The sequence below is a fragment of the Toxorhynchites rutilus genome, chromosome 1 (genome assembly GCF_029784135.1).
Source record: "Toxorhynchites rutilus septentrionalis strain SRP chromosome 1, ASM2978413v1, whole genome shotgun sequence".
NCBI lineage: Eukaryota > Metazoa > Arthropoda > Insecta > Diptera > Culicidae > Toxorhynchites > Toxorhynchites rutilus.
In genome coordinates, this window is record NC_073744.1 from 95,519,818 (window position 1) to 95,541,879 (window position 22,062).

The following is a 22,062-nucleotide window of genomic DNA, read 5'->3' on the forward strand; positions in this document are numbered from 1 at the left end:
CTCGTCTTCGAGGAACTGTCATCCGACCACTTCCCGGTGGTGCTTAAGTTGGGTGCCTCTGCTGATACGGTGGCCAATCATTCCCGACGAAACTATCACCGAGCAAATTGGGGCGAGTTCCAACATGTTGTCGATAACAACATCACTCCCAATCAGCCTTTAGATTCTCCGGAGAATATTGACCTGGCGCTGGAATCCTTTCAACGAGCGATTACCACAGCTCGTGACAGGGCGGTTCCGCTTCAACAACATCAGGTGAGTACCTCTCTCCAAATAGATAGCACAACCAAACACATCATTCGTTTACGAAATATGTATCGACGTCAGTACCAGCGTACTGGCGATCGGAACAAAAAGATAACGTATACCAATCTGACTAGGGTAATCCAGGATAGGATTCGAGAGCTTCGAAATAGAGAATTTCGTGATAAACTCCGTCAAATTCCTCCTCATTCGAAACCCTTCTGGTCTTTGACTAAAGTTCTAAAAAAGAAACCAAAGCCTGTGCCTCCGCTTTTCTCATCTGGAGGTCCACATGAAGGTAACATTTTATTAACACCCATAGAAAAAACGAATGCGTTGGGGCAACAGTTTGTGTCGTCTCACAACCTCGGGCATAACATCATCAGTCCTCACGAGCATGACGTCATTGAGGGAGTCTCTGTGGTCGAACGATCAGAAAGTTTTATTCCGGAGGGGTCAGAAGTCACTGCTGATGAGCTGATTGGTCTTATCAGAGGATCAAAGAACATGAAGGCCCCCGGTTTTGACAACACTTTTAACATCGAGCTCAAGCATTTGAGCCACGGCTCATTTGCTTTTGTAGCAAAAATTTTAAATAGATGCTGGGAGCTTAACTACTTCCCTTCTGTGTGGAAGTTAGCAAAAGTCATCCCAGTCCTGAAACCGGGAAAAGATCCTTCTGTCCCCAAGAGTTACCGACCCATCAGTTTACTCTCTGCCCTCTCCAAGCTTTTCGAGAAGTGTATTCAATCCCGAATTCTTTCTTTCGCAGATGAAAATGGTATCTTTCCTGAGGAACAGTTTGGGTTCCGTAAGGGAAGATCCACCATACATCAACTCACTAGAGTTGTTAACATCATTCAGCGGAACAAGTCGGTATCCAAGACGACAGCAATGGCGCTCTTGGACATTGAAAAGGCCTTCGACAACGTATGGCATGATGGTCTGGTGTTCAAGCTACATCAATACAATTTTCCGATGTATTTGATAAAGATAATTAAAAATTATCTCTCTGATAGATCATTCCGGGTGTCCCTGTATAATGTGTGTTCAGAGCAATTCAACATAAATGCAGGTGTGCCCCAAGGAAGTATCCTTGGGCCCATTTTATATAACATATACACTGCAGACATTCCACCGCTTCCCGGTGATGGAACACTGTCTCAATTTGCTGATGACACCGCGATTATGTTTAAGGGTCGTATAATCAGTGCTCTGACTCGCAAACTACAGTGCGGTCTGGATGCTTTAACAGAATATTACGCAAGTTGGAAAATTGTAATCAATGCGGGGAAGACCCAGACTATCCTTTTCCCGCATTCAAGGTCTCCTAAACTTGTTCCCACTGACAACGTGAGAATTCGGTTCGGAGACTCCCTTATTGAATGGTCCAAAGAAGTCACCTATTTAGGATTCACATTAGACAGTCATCTAATTTTCAAATCTCACGTTGATAAAACCGTCAACAAATGTAACATTTTACTTCGGTTCTTGTATCCTTTAATTTGCAGGAACTCGAAACTTTGTTTAAAGAATCAGATGGCTGTCTATAAACAGATATTCTATCCTGCCATTGAATATGCGGTTCCTGTTTGGAAGGGCTGTGCCCGGACACACAGACTGAAACTCCAACGCGTTCAAAACAAGATTCTTAAAATCATACTGAATTTGTCACCCTGGACGAGAACAACGGAGGTTCATGAAAGAGCCTGTCTGGATACCCTAGAAGTAAAGTTTGACAACGTCATACAAAAATTTGGAGAGAGGTGCTCCTCTTCCGTGCATGAAATTGTACGGAATTTGTATATAGTAGTTTAAGGTCTTAGGTTAAGTAGGTAGTTTTATTATAACAATTAAAAAAATACAAATGTTTATCATTAAAAAAAAAAAAAAATTAGATATAGTAAAAACAAACAGTACCTAGCATTCTATTATGCAAATTAAGATGAACAAAGATGTGAAGCGTTAGCTGGCCAATTAAAATGTATAGAACTTTGTATTAACCAAAAACGTATAAGAAATATAAATGAATTTATGCAAAAAAAAAAAAAAAAAAAAATATATTCATTACGATTTGTTCGCTCGTTGGATTCACATGCAGGTGTTTCTAACAAACACGAAGGCACCGAAGACTAGTGGAATAGTGGAAAAGCCGCCAAAAAGTTCGGCACGGCGCAGAAGAATATCTCGGAAACCGACAAGAAGAAGGAGAAGGAAGCAAACGCTAAAAAGGGTCCTTTTCAGGTCCACAAAATCATCTTTAATCTAAAGAGTTTATTGTTTTGTTATCACTCGATATCTCCATCTTGTTCGGTTAAACCTTCCTGTTTAGCGAGTGCGTTTGCCACTCGCCACAGTTGGAAAATTTCTTCTCATCCAGCTTGGGACATGTTGTACTGTAAATTACATTTAATGCGACTTGCCGAAGCACCACTCAGTGTCGCATTGGAGATGATTTTAACCTGTAATTGAACATTTGCGATGACAGTGGTACAGCTTTCACAGTTGGAAAATTTCTTCCCATCCAGCTTGGGACATGTTGGGTCATAATTTGGACCCCCATAGAGTTTACAAAAATCCAATTAGCTAATTATCGAACTAAAATTACTGTACTTTCAATCTGGAAGCAATTTAAGAATTGGTGAAAATTGAATAATCGAGAAAGTCCCCAACCATCAATAAGCTCAGCACAACTGCAAAATTCTCATACTCTTCATATCCTGGCAAACAAATTATGAAAAATCAATTTGTGTTTTATTATTATTTTGGATAATATTTTAGAATGCCTTGAACTGTATTTCGTAAACTCTTTTTTGAAAGGTTTAATGGCCCTGATAAGCGCCGTGTTTTATGGAATGGTTCCAATTTAGAAAACTTTGTACTCGTGGTTTTGAAAAAAAAAACCATTTCGAACGCCATCGATGCTGCCTTGTTCTGGATTTGCCACCAAAGCAGTTTGTATGAAGAACAAACTTTTATCTTCTGCTCGTCACTCGCTGAAACTGCCTATTCTTGTCTAGATGTCCACCGAACCGAATGTGGTCTGTTCTGAATGCGGATTTTCTTATCGTCGCGAACAGCTTTGCCAGCCAACTCGATCACTTCGGCGGCCGAAACTATATAACGCCGACTAGGTGGACTGGAGCACTGGTACTAACGCGCTCGGCATAGGGATTTTGCCTTTCCCTTCACTTTTCCTCCTTTGTCATGTCCAGACATGGCTGCTTGTGTTGGTTTGTTGATATGTTGTGATGCGAAACGATGTGGTGTATGATTTGGATGAGAATGATCGTTACGGCAGCGGAGCGGGGATTTTTAAGCTGACTGGCTGGCTCGAGAATTACGCATGTGTGAGACTGCGACCAATGTTTCGTTCATATTTTTTTCTTTTTCCTTTCCAATCGGGTTCATTGTATTTCGCTGCTGCTCTGGTTGCCCGTTTTGGTCGGTACGATATGAGGAGCACAAAATGCACCAATCAAAAATGGGCACATAGTGCATTTGGACAATGCTTGATATTTCACAATTATTCAATTATTTATCTCAAGAAAAATGAAATGTTATTCGTTATGATAGATGCGTAGATATATTTCCTATCAATTGATGCAAAAACCTTTGCGATCTATTGAGAAATGCTCGAGTTATAAGCGTTCCAAATCTTGCATTTTTACCTACTTGTTCAGTGCCTAGATTTTCATTTCACCCCCTATATCTTCCGGTTAGACGTAGTCCTACGTCAATAAATGAGTAAATAAATTATATTTGTATTCAAGGTATATATAAATTATATTTATTTCAATTTTTTATTGTATAAATTCAAAAATGAAAAAAAGTTTCAACAAAAGTTCAACGGTAATGTAAGAAAATTGTACACCCCTAATGCCAACGCTTGCCGATTTGGTAAATACAATGTTGGACAATGGTGTAAATCGTACACAGGAGGTTGAAGGAATGATAAATGGAACAATAGAAAAATAAACTTCTACTTGCCGCTGCTGTGTAGCGTGTGATGAATGTGTGTTGATCTGAACTGGATCCTCAGCGTCTCGATCGTGCACCACTTTTTATTGAGCTCGCTTCACTCGCAAGCGCTGATGAAAAAAGCACAATATAAATCTGCGTGAAAAAAAACACCGTTATCGGATCGATTCTCAAACTTGTCCGATCAGCTCGCGAGTTCTCGAACGAGTGACAGCCGCTAATGATGAAAACCAATTTTCGGTTTTGTCAACTCAAGAATTGGACTTTGATTCTGATGTGGATCACACTACGGCTGCACCAGAATCTTCGACAAAGGATGATTCTCAAAAAAGAAAACTCTCTTCACCAATGATGCACCGCAAGAAAGCTAAAATGATCCTCAGAAGATATTAGACAATCTTAATGGGTAATGGTAAAAAAACGAATCCGAAGACTCCTCAGCCAGTTCCTGGTTGCCGTAAGGATTATACGCCGTTAGCCAGAAGAAGGAGAAATAAAAACGCTGCTCCTCGATCTTCTCACAGAAAATTCGTGTCCAATCGAAGATTGATAGCTTTCTCGGACATTGTGGACTTCATACTAAACACGTTCAAAATTCAAGACCCTCTCAGAGCCTTATTTCTGCCTTGCTTCCATCTTTAAAGTCTTATCTTAAGCAATTGACTGCTTCATGGCCCCTCCTTGCATCAATCATATCTTTCGATGGATAATTCATCTAACGTAGTAGAAGGTATGATCAATGTGCTACAATAGAACTGCCGTAGTCTAGTGTCTAAACTAGACTCGTTCAAATTTTCACTTCAAGATTATGATTGTGATATATTCGCCCTTTCCGAAACATGGCTTTCTTCTGACACAGAACTCAACTTCCACGATTTTAATATTATTCGCCTGGATAGAGATGATTCCTATGGAGGAGTACTTTTAGGGATCAAAACGTGCTACTCTTTCTATAAAATTCCTCTCCCAGCTCTATCAGACGTCGAAATCGTCGCTTGTCAAATAACTGCAAGAATAAAGAACTTTGCATAGCTTCAGTATACGTTCCCCCGAATACTTCCATTAGCCGTAGTCAACTTTGGAATCTAATTTCGATTCTCTCAACCCCAGTTCTAATTTTGGGTGACATGAACTCCCATGGTACTGGGTGGGGCGATCTTTATGATGACACTAGGGCGGCTATTTTTTTACGATTTATGTGATGATTTCAATTTAACTATCTTGAACACTGGTGAAGCGACACGAATTCCAAAACCTCCGGCTCGAGAAAGTCGACTCGACCTATCTTTTTGCTCAAGCTCGCTATCATTAGATTGTAAGTGGAAGGTCATCAATGATCCCCATGGTAGCGATCACTTGCCAATCAATATATCAATCAAGTGTAGCCCGCAATCCACTGAACCATCTCGAGTTCCATTTGATCTAACAAGGAACATCGACTGGCAAAAATTTGCAACGGCGGTAACAATCGGTGTCGAATCAATAGATATACTTCCACCATTGGAAGAATATCGATTTTCGTCGATTTATTGTAGAAGCACAAAAACAGAAAAGTTCCAAGTGTTTCATTTAAAAGAAAACCAGCCACTCCTAGTTGGGGCGATGAAGGCACAAAATAACTTCTTGTACAATTTGGTCTACCCCAAGGCTCATGTCTCAGCCCCCTTCTTTATAATTTTTATGTGAAAGATATTGACAGTTGTTTGGCAGAACAATGCACGCTAAGATAACTTGTAGATGATGGTGTGGTTTCCGTCAGAGGTCCCCATGCCGAAAACTTGCAAAGCCCGTTGCAAAATTCCGTAGATAACTTGTCTTCTTGGGCAAGGAACTTAGGGATCGAATTCTCGCCGCAGAAAATAGAACTGGTAGTGTCTACTCGAAAGCGGTTCCAAGCCCAATTGCAATTTAAGCATTTGGACAGAAGCATTACCCAATCATTGACCTTCAAGTACCTTGGTGTCTGTTTTGATTCAAAATGCACTTGGAATACCCACATTACGTATTTGAAGCAAAAATGTCAAAAGAGGGTCAACTTTCTCCGCTCGATTTGCGGCACGTGGTGGGGAGCTCATCCGGGAGATCTCATAACGCTTTATAAAACAACTATTCTATCTATTCTGGAGTATGGCTCTTTCTGCTTTCTCTCAGCAGCTAAATTTTTTTTATTTTTTTTTTATCTATATTATAGGGACTTTAAACTCATTTGGCTGGTCTTCATCTAAAATCGAAAGATCTTATAAGTTAACCTTTGTTTGGGTCCCCTCTCATTGCTCAATTCCTGGCAATGAGAAGGCGGACACTCTCGCAAAGGTGGGTGCCCGGGAAGGCGAATTGTTTGATAGACAGATTTCATAAAATGAATTTTTCCAATTACTGCGTCGGAGTTCCCTCTTGAGTTGGCAAACCGATTGGGACACTGGAAGTCTTGGACGGTGGTCATATTCAATTATTCCAAAGGTTTCATCGAGAGCGTGGTTCAAAGGTTTGGACGTAAGTCGTGACTTCATTCATGTAATAAGTAGACTTATGTCCAACCACTACTCGCTAGATGTGAATCTCCACAGAATAAATCTTGTTCAAAGCAACGTCTGTCGGTGTGGAAACGATTACGATGGCATCTATCACGCAGTTTGGCAATGTACGGATAATTACGCAGCTAGAGAGCAAGATGCTAAACTATAGGTGTTTCGTTCTTGACACTTTCATGACAATACCTGAGACGAGTAGCGAGACGTAGCTTTCTGAATTATTTACTTTTTGTTTGGTTGTGTGGTTATGGTTTCATATCAACTCGCTGAGGAAAACAACTGAAGGAAGAAATAAACAAATATATATTCGTGAAAAATAGTGTACTATAGCTGCAATAAGGTATTTATATTATATATTATAACCGCTCCATGTAATGTAATTAAACATACACATACTCTTTACAGATACACAGGTCGAAGGCCACTAATCATTCAACAAGAGCCAAAGATTGTACCGCTCATGGCAACTCTACACGAGCTGAAGATTGTACCGTCCAGTGACAGGTACAGACTAGGGGGGCGTCGCTGATCAATGGTCAGTTATACTCCAATAGGAAGTATCCCGTGTCGGCCACACATACATAGTACTGATGACTGCAACATCCCAATTATGAGATCTTTGTAATACTAACCTCGAGCCAACCGCGAGTAATCGGTTACATATTACTAACATAGTTGTAAGACCAAAATTGTTAAAATATTGGACTCCCGGCCCCGTCAAGCTACGTGCCTTAATAAAATATATATTTTGGGAAAAAAAATTATATATTATTCAATATTTTTGGGGGACAGTGAGGATTTGATTAGCTTGTGAGTGTGATAAAAGTGCTATAAGTCTAAGAAATCTGTTGTCCAACTCCTCCACAGATAATTGTTCATCTCGCGGTTCTCTATCATGCCAAAATTATATTGTGAATATTTTATTTACTTCAGATGCCGTATTATTGTGCAGTAAAAGGATGTGGAAACAAGGTTCTCATAACGAAAAATAACCCGGACATTGTTTACCACACTTTTCTGCTCACGTCATTTCCACAGAAGCAGTTACGATGACCGACATCAAATGCGCCATGAACTTAATGGTACGAGGAAATATAGGATGTTGAATTCCAAAGTTAAACATTTTTTCTGCCTTATATGTATCAGCCATTCCATGTCTAACCGATATAGTGGTTCTCCGATTTTCGTGGAAAGTGGTAGATTGTAGACTTTATTGTAAAATATTAGACCCGTCTTTTCTTGTTTTTTTTTATTAGGGCTGTGTGGTATACGTTGCAAATCGTGAATATTGTCACCGGATTAAGGGCATTGTAGTGATGTAGAACGTTGAACTTTTGACTAGTCTGAAATCGATCCACCTCCGCAACAATAAGATATTTCTCACCGTGCAATTTTTCGAAATGACTGGTACACTCATCGGCAGTGCGGAAATACTCTCGGCATACAAAGCAGCAGCGCAAAGAGGGGTCCAAATTGTGTTTCAGCATACGTTCCACCGTAGTCACATAACGAATTTCCGATAGAAGTCGATTCGCCGCTACCATCTCTTTAATTTCTTTCAAAACTTTGTCGTTTTGTAAAATTGCATCCAGCATACGCAGGGATTTGTTTTGCTTTTTGGAAGTCAACTCTGAAAAATCAACAAATATAATCATTCTTTAGCGGAATAAATATATCAAACCGACCTACCAGCGTGATTGTTCTGTTCTTGCTGCTCCAGTAGGTTTCGCAACCGCTCCATGTTCAATTTAAAATTATTTGGTCGATTACCATTGGCATGCTGTTGGATTGGCTCATTACGTGTTATCAAATTGTGGTTCATCAGCACCCAGCCCAACTCGTCCATTTTCACACGAGTGTTGCGGCGCAGTTTTATCTCTTCGAAAAGTTTTTCGCGTAGTTTCCGTTTGATGATGCCTCCGTCCTTGATCAGATTGTGCCGATAAAATCGTACCACGTACGATTCTATTTCATGCTTTTGCCCTGGTGATAAAACAAAAAAAAATAACACTTTCTTTTAAATGCTCAATAAAACCACATACGAAAAACGCTGCTTGCTTGGAAAGAAAAGCATTGATTGCGCGGCTAGAAGGTAAAATATACTCAAAACATCCTTCTGCACTGTTTTTAATTCGACCGCTGATTGTAGATATCTGAAAAAGTAGAAGCAATTATGAGAAATTGTTATACAAAAAAATCCAGAAAATTACCTGCCTACAGTGAAGCGCGAGCAGCTATTTTGCCAACGAATGCATTTGTCACCAAAAGATATGATTTGCTTTGTAAACAAATTTGTTTTTTCACGAGCAATGGCCGAACAGCAATTTTGACATTGCGGTCCACCTATAGTATAACGCCTTGCTAGAGAGTACCTTTTGAATGCCCTTGAGGCCCAAAGAAAACAACCCTATGTTCCTGTTAGAAACGTGTTGGGAACTTGCGACATCTGTTATATGCAGTTGATCTATATGTTTGTGAAACGGTCTAGTATAAGTATTTAATGCGTTTGTGTTTTTCTTTTTCGTTATTAGTTTGTTTGTCTTGTCCCTTCATCTCACCGTCGCCCACCCTAGATAGATAGTCGAACACCAGATGCTACCCCTGGTCATTATGCACAATGCCACAGTGCGTGCGGCAACGATACCTCATATCCATATCCCTAACCTGACCAGTTCCACAAAAATTGTTGGCCTTTCAACCTCGAGTAAACCGCGAGTATTCGGTCGAATCCTACTAAACATAGCAATTAGTTGAAACTTTGTATAAACAAACCTTGAATTAGCGGCTCCGCAAAGCTTATGCGATTGAGCCTTACAAATAAAGTGAATTGGAAAAAAAATAAATTTGACAGCTGTATTTACTGGTTCTGTTGGAAAAATACATGGTCATACTGCCCCAAGCAGGTATGCCTATTCCGCCCCGTACTTTCACGCTTAATAAAAATGTTCTGATCCTTTACATGAAACGGCAAAGCAGCGCAATAAATCAGTGGAAATGTTCAGAAATAATACCAGTACAATTTGTAATAAAGAGCAGAGTCATAAATGTCAGTATAAAGCGTACAGAGCTTATTTTGTTCAATGCTTTTTTAATAAGGTTTTGTGATGACTAGTCAGTGTGAGATTTCTCCCAATATCTTCATCAAAAAAAAGACGGGTGGGTAATGTCGGGGACATAACCGGAGTGACGTAGGACTATACAACGCAGACAGCTTATTCTAAATATATATTTTAAATATGTTGTTTTATTGTCTTCTCCTACGTGAATACCTACCTCTCTACCTGAAATATGGATTAGCTTACTGTTTACTCTTTATGAACATGTTGGGAGTTCTGAAATGAACCTTTTGGTTGTGTTTTTGCGTTTTTTTTGTAAAAAATTTCTCATTTTTTTCTCACTGTCTTATATTTGATTCTTGATTTTTTTTCCGAAGGCTTTGTACTCATTAAATGTTCAACGCCGGGCATTTTTCGGCGTATGCACATATCGTACAATCAAAATGATGGCTGTGATAAGGAATGCATAGGTGGTCGTCAGTTCATTGAGCACATTACCGTACCTTAAACTGTGGTTTCGGAGACGAATGAATTGTAATATTTGTAGTCTCCGCAAACAAAATAAATAAAAATGAAAAGAACTGAAGTTTTGGAGACGAACTCTACAATCTATCGAGGAATAGACGAGCTATAAACGTTCTGAAAAATCAATGTGAATACAGGGACGGATGACCTTCGAATTAAAGTCCTTTAAAATAAGAACAGAGTAGCATGAAATGCATAGCTCATCATATTGCTCCTTAGTTATGTTTCTATACAATGCACATGTAACGTCAGTCAATTTTCAACATCAGTTATCAACTAAAGAAAGCAGTTCTTGCTACCGACAAAATTCGTTAATGCCATCCTGCATACAATGTGTTGTAATTTGGAGCCACTTTTAATTCGGAGACCATGTATGGGTTTGTGAAAACTGAATGATCAATTTAAAAGACCTCAACCACCAATAAGTTCAAAAACAAGCATAAACAAAAAAATTCAGTTCATATTATATGTCATATTATGTCACTTTAGAATGCATTGGTATTGTGAATAACTTTTAATAACTTTTCTTTGAATGGCTTAATGGCCATGAAAGGCGCCGTGTTTTACGGTGGCTGGTTTTGCCACCAAAGCAGTCTGTATAAACAAACATTTTCCTTCTTCTACCTGCTGCCGTTTTGAGATTGCGTTTGCCACTCGCTGAAACTGATTGTTGCCACCGAACCGAATGTGCTCTGTTCTGTAGGCGGGTTTTCTTATTGTCATGAGCAGCTTTGCAAGCCAACTCGAGCACTCCGGCGGCCGAAATTCTATAACCGCTATTAGGTATGCTGGTGCTCCGGCACCAATCTGTTGATGCGATGTGATGTGAAACGATGCCATACAACCACACTGATTTACGGTTTGAAAGAGAATGATATATTTTTCAGCGGATCCGCGCGTTTTGTACTTTAGCGGTACACGCTCACAGGATAGAGACAAATCAGCAGACTCAGCCAAAGGGGAGAGTCCAACGAGACGAACGAATGAGCGTTAAAAGGGAGCGATGGCAAAAAAATATATCTCCTCTGATTTTAACCTCCGACCGAGAAGGTCGATTTTTCTTTCAGCAGCTCGGAGTTTTGGCGTTTCTGGACAGCGGACTGGGACGTTCCCCCTGGCGATTTTGGAAGGGGATTTGGAGCAATAGTTTGGACGTGACAGCAGAGGGAGAGCGGGAAAAGGCAATAGCCTCTTCGATCGTGGAGAGCGGGCGCTCACCGGCTTGCCGGAAAAAGCGCGCGCTTTTTCGGCGTCACCGACGCCACGCCCCCTTTTTTCTTTCGGGCAGTGTTGCCAGTTTTTTTGTAGTGCTAGTAGTGAATCTTAATTATTAAATAAAATCTAAAAAGAAAAAAAAACCACACATACAAACAGTGAAGTGACTGAAGCAATTATTAGATTAAGTGTAATTTGAAATTTTCTGCACCTGTTGGTGGCTTTTCAAAGTGCTTTATCGGAACAAAGTGTGATTTTCTGGGAAAATACCCCTTAGTGAATATCCCCCATAAGGAATTTTAGTGGTTTTATATCCGTACCTGCTGACTATAACCTAGGTATAGTCAAGCAGAAGCATGGCTTCAAGTAGCTCCGGGCCTCCGGGAGGCCGGGCTACAAATTTGTACGAGGGTAAACCTACCCAACGTACTGCTCCAAGGTGGGCCGACCCACTGAACGGCAACCTTCAGATCCTGTTACTTCGTGCCACAGGAGAGAACGCGATCCCGACTAACCCGTTCGTCGTGAGTAAGACGATCGCCAACGCTGTAGGAAAGAAATACTACACAGCGCGACCGCAACGGGACGACAAAAAGAGGACGCAGTATATCCTTACGGCCAAGGACGAGGATATAATTGGTAAGCTCCTTTTAATCAACAAATTGATCGATGAAACCCCTATCGAAGTAATTTACCACCCTACTCTAAATCAACGTAAATGCGTTGTTACTTGCCTTGATGTAATTGACATCAAAGAATCCGAACTGGTGACAGAGCTTTCCGATCAAGGTGTGATCGATGTCAAGCGAATCACCAGGAAGGAGAATAACATTGTTATCCCAACCGCTACTCTCATTTTGACAATTCGTGGAACTGTTGTTCCCGATTTTATTAACTTCGGATTTATTCGGGCTGGGACTAGAAATTTCTATCCCAACCCAATGCAATGTTTCAAATGCTATAAATTTGAACATACGAGCAAGCGATGCAAACGCGAGAACCCGCTTTGCCGAAATTGTGGACAGGAACATCCAGAACAAAAGGATGGAATTAAAACCTGCAATGCTTCAGCATTTTGCTTGAATTGCCAAGGGGACCATTCCTCTTCGAATAGGAAATGCCCCGTATGGCAAACTGAGAACAACATCACAAAATTAAGAATCGACTATGGTATCTCCTACAAAGAGGCGAAAGAAAAATACAACGGTCAAAATAATGGACCAACTTTTGCAAGTGTTCTGCAAGACAGACTCTCCAACTTGCAAAAACCAACACCCAGCTGCAACTGCAAATGCAACTGCGCCTCGGCCGCTTCGGCCTCTTCTAGCCGCGAAAGCACTCCCCCAATTGACACTACAATCGATACTTCTATGACAGAGTCGACAACCGACAGCTCAACAACGGAATCCGAATCCGAATCAGTCATTTCAATGGACACTTCTGATGTTCCAAACAAAAATAAAAATAAACGGAAAATGGCGAAAGGATCATCTTCTGATTCAGATCAAAAATCTGCAGATGAAATCCAAAATAACAAGGACAAGAAAAGAACAAAAAACGAACAAAGAACTACACCACCAACAAATAACAACACAACACCAACAAAAAACAACAACAACAACAACAACACACATCAAACAAAAAACAACAATAACAACAACAGCAACGCACACTCAACAAAAAACAACACACACACACAACAAACACTCCAAAGACTTCTACACCAAACAAAAACGACACCAACACCTCAAAGAAAGCTTCTCTTTCCAAGGGTAAAGGACCATCGAACTAATTCTCTTTGAATAGTTCAAACATACACACAATTAAGACTTAGGATTTAGAGTCAAAAACACCAACACATTCACTCCAACACAGAAATTCGGGATACAATGGAACATCAGAAGTATCCGACGAAACATTCTAGAATTGAAAATGCTTATTTCGAACTCTAATCCCACAGTCATAGCCCTTCAAGAAACTATGACTCCAAACAACTTCGATAAACACTTCATCTCAAAATATATCACATATTTCAAAGAGGGTCCCAACCCCTCAAAAAACGGAGTTGCAATCGCAATCAAAGATGGCACTCCACATGATCTTCTTCCCATTACCACTGATCTTCAGGCAGTGGTAGTGCGCATTAAACACCCCTTTCCAATCACCGTCGTTAGCATCTACATCACTAATGATTCCGATCCGAACACTCTACGCAGACAACTGGACCATCTGTTCGCCCAACTTCCCGCCCCAATCATGCTTATGGGTGATTTCAACGCCCACTCATACGCCTGGGGAGGTGCATACCTCGATCGAAAAGGATCCATCATTGAGGATTTCATATCCGACCATTCTCTTCTCCTTCTTAACAACGGCCAACACACCAGAACCCATTATTCTGGTACTACTTCAGCCATCGATCTCACTATAGTATCAGACAAACTATCTTCAAAACTTTCTTGGAACATCCACGATGATACTTGCGGAAGCGATCATTTTCCAATCTTCACCTCCTTCGGCCAAACTTCTCCAGAGTTTTCAACAAGGCCAAGATGGAAATTTGAATACGCTGACTGGGCTGGCTATCAGTTTGACATTGAAAACCGCCTCTCCGCTAAACGAGACTGGACAGCCGAGGAATTCTCCAAAGTTGTCCTAGAAGTTGCAATGGTGCACATCCCCAGAACCAGTGGCATCCCTGGCAGGAAATGTGTCCCATGGTGGTCACCTGAGCTGAAGGCAGCGATCAAAGGTCGACGTAAGGCCCTACGTAAATTAAGAAAGGCCCATCCGGACAGCCCACTGAGACCCACTCTGCTTGCAGAGTTCAAAAGGGCTCGCAAAGAAGCTAAGACTGCTATCAACACAGCCAAGCACAACAGTTGGGTTAAATTCGTCAGCGAAATTAATCCCAACGCGTCAACAAAGGAGTTATGGAGTAAGATTGGCAGGCTTCATGGAAAGAAAAGAAGCAAAGAATATAATCTTCTAATTAACGGTCAATACACCAATGACCGGAAAATCATCGCCGAGGCGTTTGGAGATTTCTTTGCTTCCGCCTCCTCCAATCAAAACTACGACCAAACCTTTCTAACCCACAAAACGGAATGCGAAAGAATTCCCATCGATTTTCATACCGATGTGGAATTTGACTTCAACAAAAACCTCTCCCTCAAAGAGCTCGATTGGGTACTGAACAAAGTCAAACAAGGATTCACAGGACCTGATGACATCAGCTACCCTATGCTTAAGAATCTACCCCATCTCGGGAAAAAAGCACTTCTGAAGCTCCTCAACAAAGTCTGGGACAGTGGAACCCTCCCCAGTTGCTGGAAAGAGGGTTTAATGATCTGTATCCCGAAACCAGACATGAACAATCATCTTCTTGACAATTTCCGCCCCATCACTCTCCTAAGTTGTGTTGGGAAAGTCTTGGAAAAAATGGTCAATCGACGCTTAACGACTTTTCTAGAGTCAAATAAGCTGATTGATCCCAGACAATTCGCATTCCGTGCGGGAAAAGGTACAGAAGATTGCCTTGTAGCAATCGAAAAAATCCTAGACGACGCATCTGAAAAATTACACCACATTGATATTGTTTCCCTGGATTTATCCAAGGCCTTCGATCGGGCATGGAGGTACCCAGTGCTGAAAAGCCTTTTCGACTGGGGGATTCGTGGGAGATTAGGTCTCTTCGTTAAAAGTTTTCTAGAAAACCGGTCTTTCAAAACCGTTATTAACAACCACCAATCTTCTCTAAAAATCCCAGAAAACGGCTTCCCACAAGGCTCAGCACTTTCACCAACCCTCTTCAACATTGCCATGCAATCTCTATTCTAGATTATCCCGGACCATATAAAGGTCATAGTCTATGCAGATGACATTACTCTTATCTCTACGAGCTGCTTCGGCTTAATTCAGAGAAAGAGGCTTCAAAAAACCTTAGACTCCATCCAAAACTGGGCTCTAAAAACAGGTTTTAAAATTTCCCCGGAGAAATCCAAACACATACATATCGGAAAAGCTCTCAGAAGGAGAACCTATCTTCAGCTCAACAAAATCCCGATCCCTACAATGAGGACATTGAAAATACTAGGGGTTACTTTCGACAAGAAACTCAACTTCCTATCACATTCCCAAAAGACCAAAATAGCCACCAGAAAGAAACTGAACATCATCAAGGCTATCGCAGGCAACCTAGCCTCTGGTCATAGAAAGACGCTGCTAAATGTTGTAAATGTTTGGTTGGTCCCACAAATCCTTTACGGAATAGGCACCTTCAGCCGTGGAGGGGACAGGGTGTTAAACACCATTCAACCAATTTACAATAAAGCAATTCGGCTCGCAATTGGCGCTTTTCCCACCAGTCCTACTCTTGCTGTAATGGCAGAAAGTGGGCAACTTCCCTTCACCCACCTGGTAACAAAAGCCATCACCAATAAAGCCATCCGTCACTTGTCACTCCCCGAAAACGACCACAATGTCCCATTAATACATAGGGCTAAAACATGGTTCAAAAATCTCACGAACAAAGATCTTCCCGATATATGTGAACGTTCATCTGCGACGGGAAGAAATTGGAACGTCAAACCGCCGAACATTAACCTTGAACTTCTCAAGGCAGTTCGGGCGGGAGACCCTTCTCCAAAAGTCAAAGCCTGCTTCAATAACCTCGTTGCATCCAATTTTCAAATCAACCACCAGGTATACACAGATGGTTCAGTCAGTGCCGATGGAGTTGGATGTGGAATCTTTGAGAGTAGATACACTGGTAGCTTTTCTCTTCCACCGCAATGCTCCATCTTCAGTGCGGAAGCTTTCGCCCTTTTAATAGCTACCCAAGAATGCACCCATGAGTTTCTTCCTACCACAATATTCTCAGACTCAGCTAGCTGTCTCCACGATCTTCTAAGTGGAAACAGCAAACACCCATGGATTAAGCAAACAGAAGAGGCTGCTTCAAATAAAAACATCTCCTTCTGCTGGGTTCCTGGTCACTCAGGAATCCGCGGAAACACAGCCGCCGACATACTGGCCGGCAAGGGCAGCAAAATAGAACCCCCAGACATGCCCTGTCCTCCATCTGACATTGTCCGCTGGGTAAAACAGCAAGTCCGTGAAAGTTGGGACATAGGTTGGATAAACAGTCGTCCCACTCATCTTCATAAAATCAAAAATTCCACTCTCCCTTGGGAGGACCGTCTCAATAGTAGGGAAAGGCAAGTCCTTACCCGTCTTCGAATTGGACACACTAACTTCACCCACTCACACTTGTTCTGCAGAGCCGAAAAACCCCAATGTGCTTGCAACGAAGCTCCGGTTTCCGTTAGCCATCTTTTACTTGAATGTCAACATACCAAAGATGCTCGAGTCCGACACAACATAGGTCAGAGTCTCCGAGATATCCTCAGTAGAGACGAGACCCAAGAAACCAATTTAATTGCGTTTCTGAAAGAAACCGACTTCTTTGGTAAAATCTAAACCGAAATACTAAATACCTTGGAAATTGCTTATTAAAGTTCGCCACTTCACAGTCATGTATGCGTGTTTATGTGTGTATACACATGTATGTACGGGTCGGAAGGAAGGTTTTCATACATGTATATACACGCATTCAATAATAATAAATAACAAATAATATAATATATACTTTCATACCCACATCTATCTTCTATCCATTACATTATACTTTAATCAACTTCCTATTCCTACAGCCACACTCACCAAGGAGGATAAATTCATTAAACAAACCTCTCCATTTTTCAGCTATACTATATACCATTAAATTCAAAACCACTATATTTTATTATCTATGCAAACTGTATTTCATTTCATTTCACAAACCTTCCTGTTTAGCGAGTGCGTTTGCCACTCGCCACAGTTGGAAAATTTCTTCTCATCCAGCTTGGGACATGTTGTACTGTAAATTACATTTAATGCGACTTGCCGAAGCACCACTCAGTGTCGCATTGGAGATGATTTTAACCTGTAATTGAACATTTGCGATGACAGTGGTACAGCTTTCACAGTTGGAAAATTTCTTCCCATCCAGCTTGGGACATGTTGGGTCATAATTTGGACCCCCATAGAGTTTACAAAAATCCAATTAGCTAATTATCGAACTAAAATTACTGTACTTTCAATCTGGAAGCAATTTAAGAATTGGTGAAAATTGAATAATCGAGAAAGTCCCCAACCATCAATAAGCTCAGCACAACTGCAAAATTCTCATACTCTTCATATCCTGGCAAACAAATTATGAAAAATCAATTTGTGTTTTATTATTATTTTGGATAATATTTTAGAATGCCTTGAACTGTATTTCGTAAACTCTTTTTTGAAAGGTTTAATGGCCCTGATAAGCGCCGTGTTTTATGGAATGGTTCCAATTTAGAAAACTTTGTACTCGTGGTTTTGAAAAAAAACCATTTCGAACGCCATCGATGCTGCCTTGTTCTGGATTTGCCACCAAAGCAGTTTGTATGAAGAACAAACTTTTATCTTCTGCTCGTCACTCGCTGAAACTGCCTATTCTTGTCTAGATGTCCACCGAACCGAATGTGGTCTGTTCTGAATGCGGATTTTCTTATCGTCGCGAACAGCTTTGCCAGCCAACTCGATCACTTCGGCGGCCGAAACTATATAACGCCGACTAGGTGGACTGGAGCACTGGTACTAACGCGCTCGGCATAGGGATTTTGCCTTTCCCTTCACTTTTCCTCCTTTGTCATGTTCAGACATGGCTGCTTGTGTTGGTTTGTTGATATGGTAATGGTAATGGTAATGAATTAGAGAGACTTTAAACTCTGAGAGTTCATTCGTCTCTTGCCCTTGAGGGCGGGAAATTTAACTGAAGGAAAACTAAGAAAACTATTGCAAAAATCGTTATTCTCGCTCGACTCAGTCCTAGTAACTGCTATGGATGTATGTCGTATCGCCGCACCCTACACGGCTCTGGGGCCAAAAACACAACCAAACAAATGGAGCAGGGAAAAAGCCCCTTTTAGTGTGCTTGACGAGCTCGCTTCTAAAAAGGGCGTAAAAAACCTGCTCATCTTTTGCTGAAATTAGAAGAGAAAACAAACGTAGTTTTATCAGTATAAGTAGATTTAGTAATTTGACATTAGATCTGATCGAATAAACCTGAATCCTTTAGGAACTCGATGGTCCTTTTTTGCTCGACGGCGTCGTCCGATAGTGCTGTCCTTATGGTGTCTGCAACCGTGAGTCTTCGCCATCAATCCCACTGAGTGAAATGGAGGACAACTCCCGGCCTTTAGAGAAAATATAATATTAGACTAGGAACCGCCGCTCACCCTACCATCTCCAAAATAAGGTGAGAGTCGGTTTCCGGTCCTACGATTATGAAAGTTATTTAAAGAAATAATCCGATTAAATATAATATGAATAAGTGAAAGCCTGAAGACCGCCCTCCGTCCCATCCCTCCTTGAACAAGGCGGAAGGTGGCTCCAGGTCTTTCGATTTATGAATTATTTTATGAAAAGTATGGTAAATAGTATCAAGAGATCGAGGGCTGGAGCCGCCGTCCATCCTACCTCCCTCAAAAATAAGGTGGACGGCAACTCCGGGCCGTTCGGCTTAACTAAAACAATATTGATTGATATAAAAATGCTGCAGATCAGAGGTTAAAATTATGTAATAGAAGGAATAATTTATTTGTTCTTATTATTACCCTTTGGAGGGCTGGAAACTTTCCTGGTGTGTGTGTTATTTGTGTTAGTGTTATTTTTATTTGGAGTGGAGTGGTATAGAGTGTTAGCATGTGATTGTTGATTGTTGTTATGTGGGTGTTTATTGTTGTTATGTGGGTGTTTATTGTTGGTGTGTGTGTGTGTGTGTGTGTTGTTTCTTTCATTTATTTGATTTGTTTGTTCGTTCCTTGTCCGTTTCCGTTGGACTTCTTTGGTTTGCTTGTTTTCCTCATCAGACGACTTGAGATTAGGAATGGGTAGATTTGCTGGATTTGTTCTTCAGTCTAGGATCATTTTTGGAAACTTTGGCAATTGATTTGTTGCCAGGTGGGGTGGGTTTGTTTGAATGGTTGGAGGTTTTAGTTTTGGATGCGGTGGTTGGTTGGAATGAAGTGGATGGTTGGGGGGAAGTGGATGGTTGGAAGGAAGTGGATGGTTTGGATTCGTTGGCTGGTTGGGTGGAGTTATATTTTTGGTTTTTGGATTTCTTCCTATTGGATTCTTTTCCTCTAAAAATTTCCTCTTCTGATGATTTGAATTCATCTGAGGTTGACCTTTTGTTTGTATTTTTCCTCTTGTTGGAGGGGGTAGTTTCAATTTCCATAGAAATTTCTGAATCTGACGAGGAGGTGCTGAGTTCCGATTCCTGTGGATTACTGGACGGGATTGGAACTGCTTTTTCTGAAGAAGTTTGCTTAGCCTGATTGCAGTTGCATTTGCATTGAGAACAACCAGTATTCTGGATTTTGACTAGTCTTTCTTGAAGCTTACTAGCAAAGGAAGGACCATTTTTGTTCTCAAAAATGGATTTAGCTTCCTTATATGACACACCTTGGTCAATTCGGACTCTGGTGATGTTATCCTCTGCGATCCACGCTGGGCACTTCCTACTGGTAGAGGCGTGATTTCCCTTGCAGTTCACACAAGAGGCAGGTGCATTGCAGATAAAATTTTTAATTTTGTCCTTATCATTACTATTTGTGTTAAGTTCAGGGTGGGCTACACCGCAGTTACGACAAAGTTGGATTTTTTTGGCGCACTTTTTGGAAGTGTGGCCGAAAGCGAAGCATCCGAAGCATTGCATCGGGTTTGGGTAGAAGTTTCTTATTGAAGCACGGAGGAATCCGAAGTTAATTGCTTCAGGGATAACTGTTCCGTTAATGGTGAGGATCATGGTTGAAGTAGGAACTCTTTCCTTCAAGACTGGGTCAAATCGTAAAATTTTTTTAACGCCGATCACATTTTGGTCGGCTTATTCAGATAGGAGGAGGTCTTCGTTTAAGAACATTACGTCACGACAGGACACAACGCATTTGCGTTGGTTCAAGGTGGGATGGTATAAAATTTCAATGGGTGTTTCGTCGATCAGCGACTTTGTACCCAGAAGCAATTGAACGAGTTTTTCATCTCGTAGATGTAGCGCATATTGAAGGCGATTTTTATCGTCGCGTTGAGGTTTAGCGTCTTTAAATTCCGTACCGATCACTCCTTGGATCGATTTGGAAACGGTGAAAGGATTCGATGGGAGAATGTTACCTTCAGTGGCTCTCAACAGTAATATTTGCAAGTTGCCACCAAAAGGATCAGCCCACCTGGGCAAGGTACGAGTGGTGGTAACACCTCTGTAAATATTGGTTGGCCTTCCGGCGCCGGAGCTGCTGGAAGCCATGATCGGGGCCTGGCTATATCGAAATACAGCCAGGCGCGGAAAAATATTCACGAACCAAAGTAGACTATACGACGTGCGACGGGGGACGAAAACGGCGGAGGACAGTAACGGCGGGGGACAATGCCAACGCAGTTACAAGAACAAACACCGAAATCACTTGGCGGAAAAACACTATTTTTAAAAACACTTGGAAAAAATCACTTTTTAAATGTCAGTTAAATTAAAATCAATTTGGGATATGTAGTAAAAAATTTTCCTAACCTATACCCTATGGGCGTCCTATTTCTCACTAGCTCCTGGTATTAATAAAGGTTTGGTCACTCACCGATCGTGTTGAAGAACCACTCCTAATACACCACCAAATGGTTGTGGGGTAGCGGGGAAGGGACCGGATACCGCCGACGGCAGGGCAATCGCCGCAGCGGTTCGAAGCGACGAAGCGAAGAAAACCTCTTTTCACACCTCCTGAGTTGCTGGTGGTTCAAGCAGAAATTGCGCCAAAATCGCGCGTCACTGGCAGGAAAAACGTTGCTGATGAGACGGGCGCAAACAGCGGGACACGCAAGGGGCAGTGAAAACTGCCAATCCGACCGAACCAACTTCCTGAATGGCCGTTGGGGGCTTCTCGGCTGCTTCCTCCTTTCCTGATGTCCGGACAACTGTTGCTAAAAGAAACGCTATATTTAGGACCGAAAACAGCTTTGAAAAAAGCTTTGCATCCGGTTGTAGGAGAAAACTTTTATTTCTATGATTCTCTTTTAGAATGGCGCTAAAAACATAACCGTTGCGGTCGAGTGTCAGTAGCACCATGGATATGTTGTGATGCGAAACGATGTGGTGTATGATTTGGATGAGAATGATCGTTACGGCAGCGGAGCGGGGATTTTTAAGCTGACTGGCTGGCTCGAGAATTACGCATGTGTGAGACTGCGACCAATGTTTCGTTCATATTTTTTCTTTTTCCTTTCCAATCAGGTTCATTGTATTTCGCTGCTGCTCTGGTTGCCCGTTTTGGTCGGTACGATATGAGGAGCACAAAATGCACCAATCAAAAATGGGCACATAGTGCATTTGGACAATGCTTGATATTTCACAATTATTCAATTATTTATCTCAAGAAAAATGAAAT

At 41.4% G+C, this 22,062-nt stretch overlaps 1 protein-coding gene and 1 long non-coding RNA gene across 3 annotated transcripts; both read right to left on the reverse strand.

Annotated features, from left to right (window-relative positions):
• Nucleotides 1-6,663: 6,663 nt before the first annotated feature.
• Nucleotides 6,664-15,706, reverse strand: LOC129762465 (uncharacterized). Of its 2 annotated transcripts, XR_008740634.1 has the most exons (4): nucleotides 8,966-15,706; nucleotides 8,798-8,908; nucleotides 8,445-8,738; nucleotides 6,664-8,385 (listed from the first exon to the last, which is right to left on the reverse strand). It is a non-coding gene; the product is annotated as an uncharacterized LOC129762465 (long non-coding RNA). The 2 variants fall into 2 exon arrangements; XR_008740633.1 differs by having other exon boundaries at nucleotides 8,798-15,695.
• Nucleotides 15,707-16,404: 698 nt separating this feature from the next.
• Nucleotides 16,405-22,038, reverse strand: LOC129762388 (uncharacterized). Its single transcript, XM_055760613.1, has 2 exons — nucleotides 18,695-22,038; nucleotides 16,405-18,612 (listed from the first exon to the last, which is right to left on the reverse strand). Exon 1 carries the CDS (start codon nucleotides 20,436-20,438, stop codon nucleotides 19,512-19,514), a length of 927 nt encoding a protein of 308 aa, XP_055616588.1. The 5' UTR covers nucleotides 20,439-22,038; the 3' UTR covers nucleotides 16,405-18,612; nucleotides 18,695-19,511.
• Between the last annotated feature and the right edge of the window lie 24 nt (nucleotides 22,039-22,062).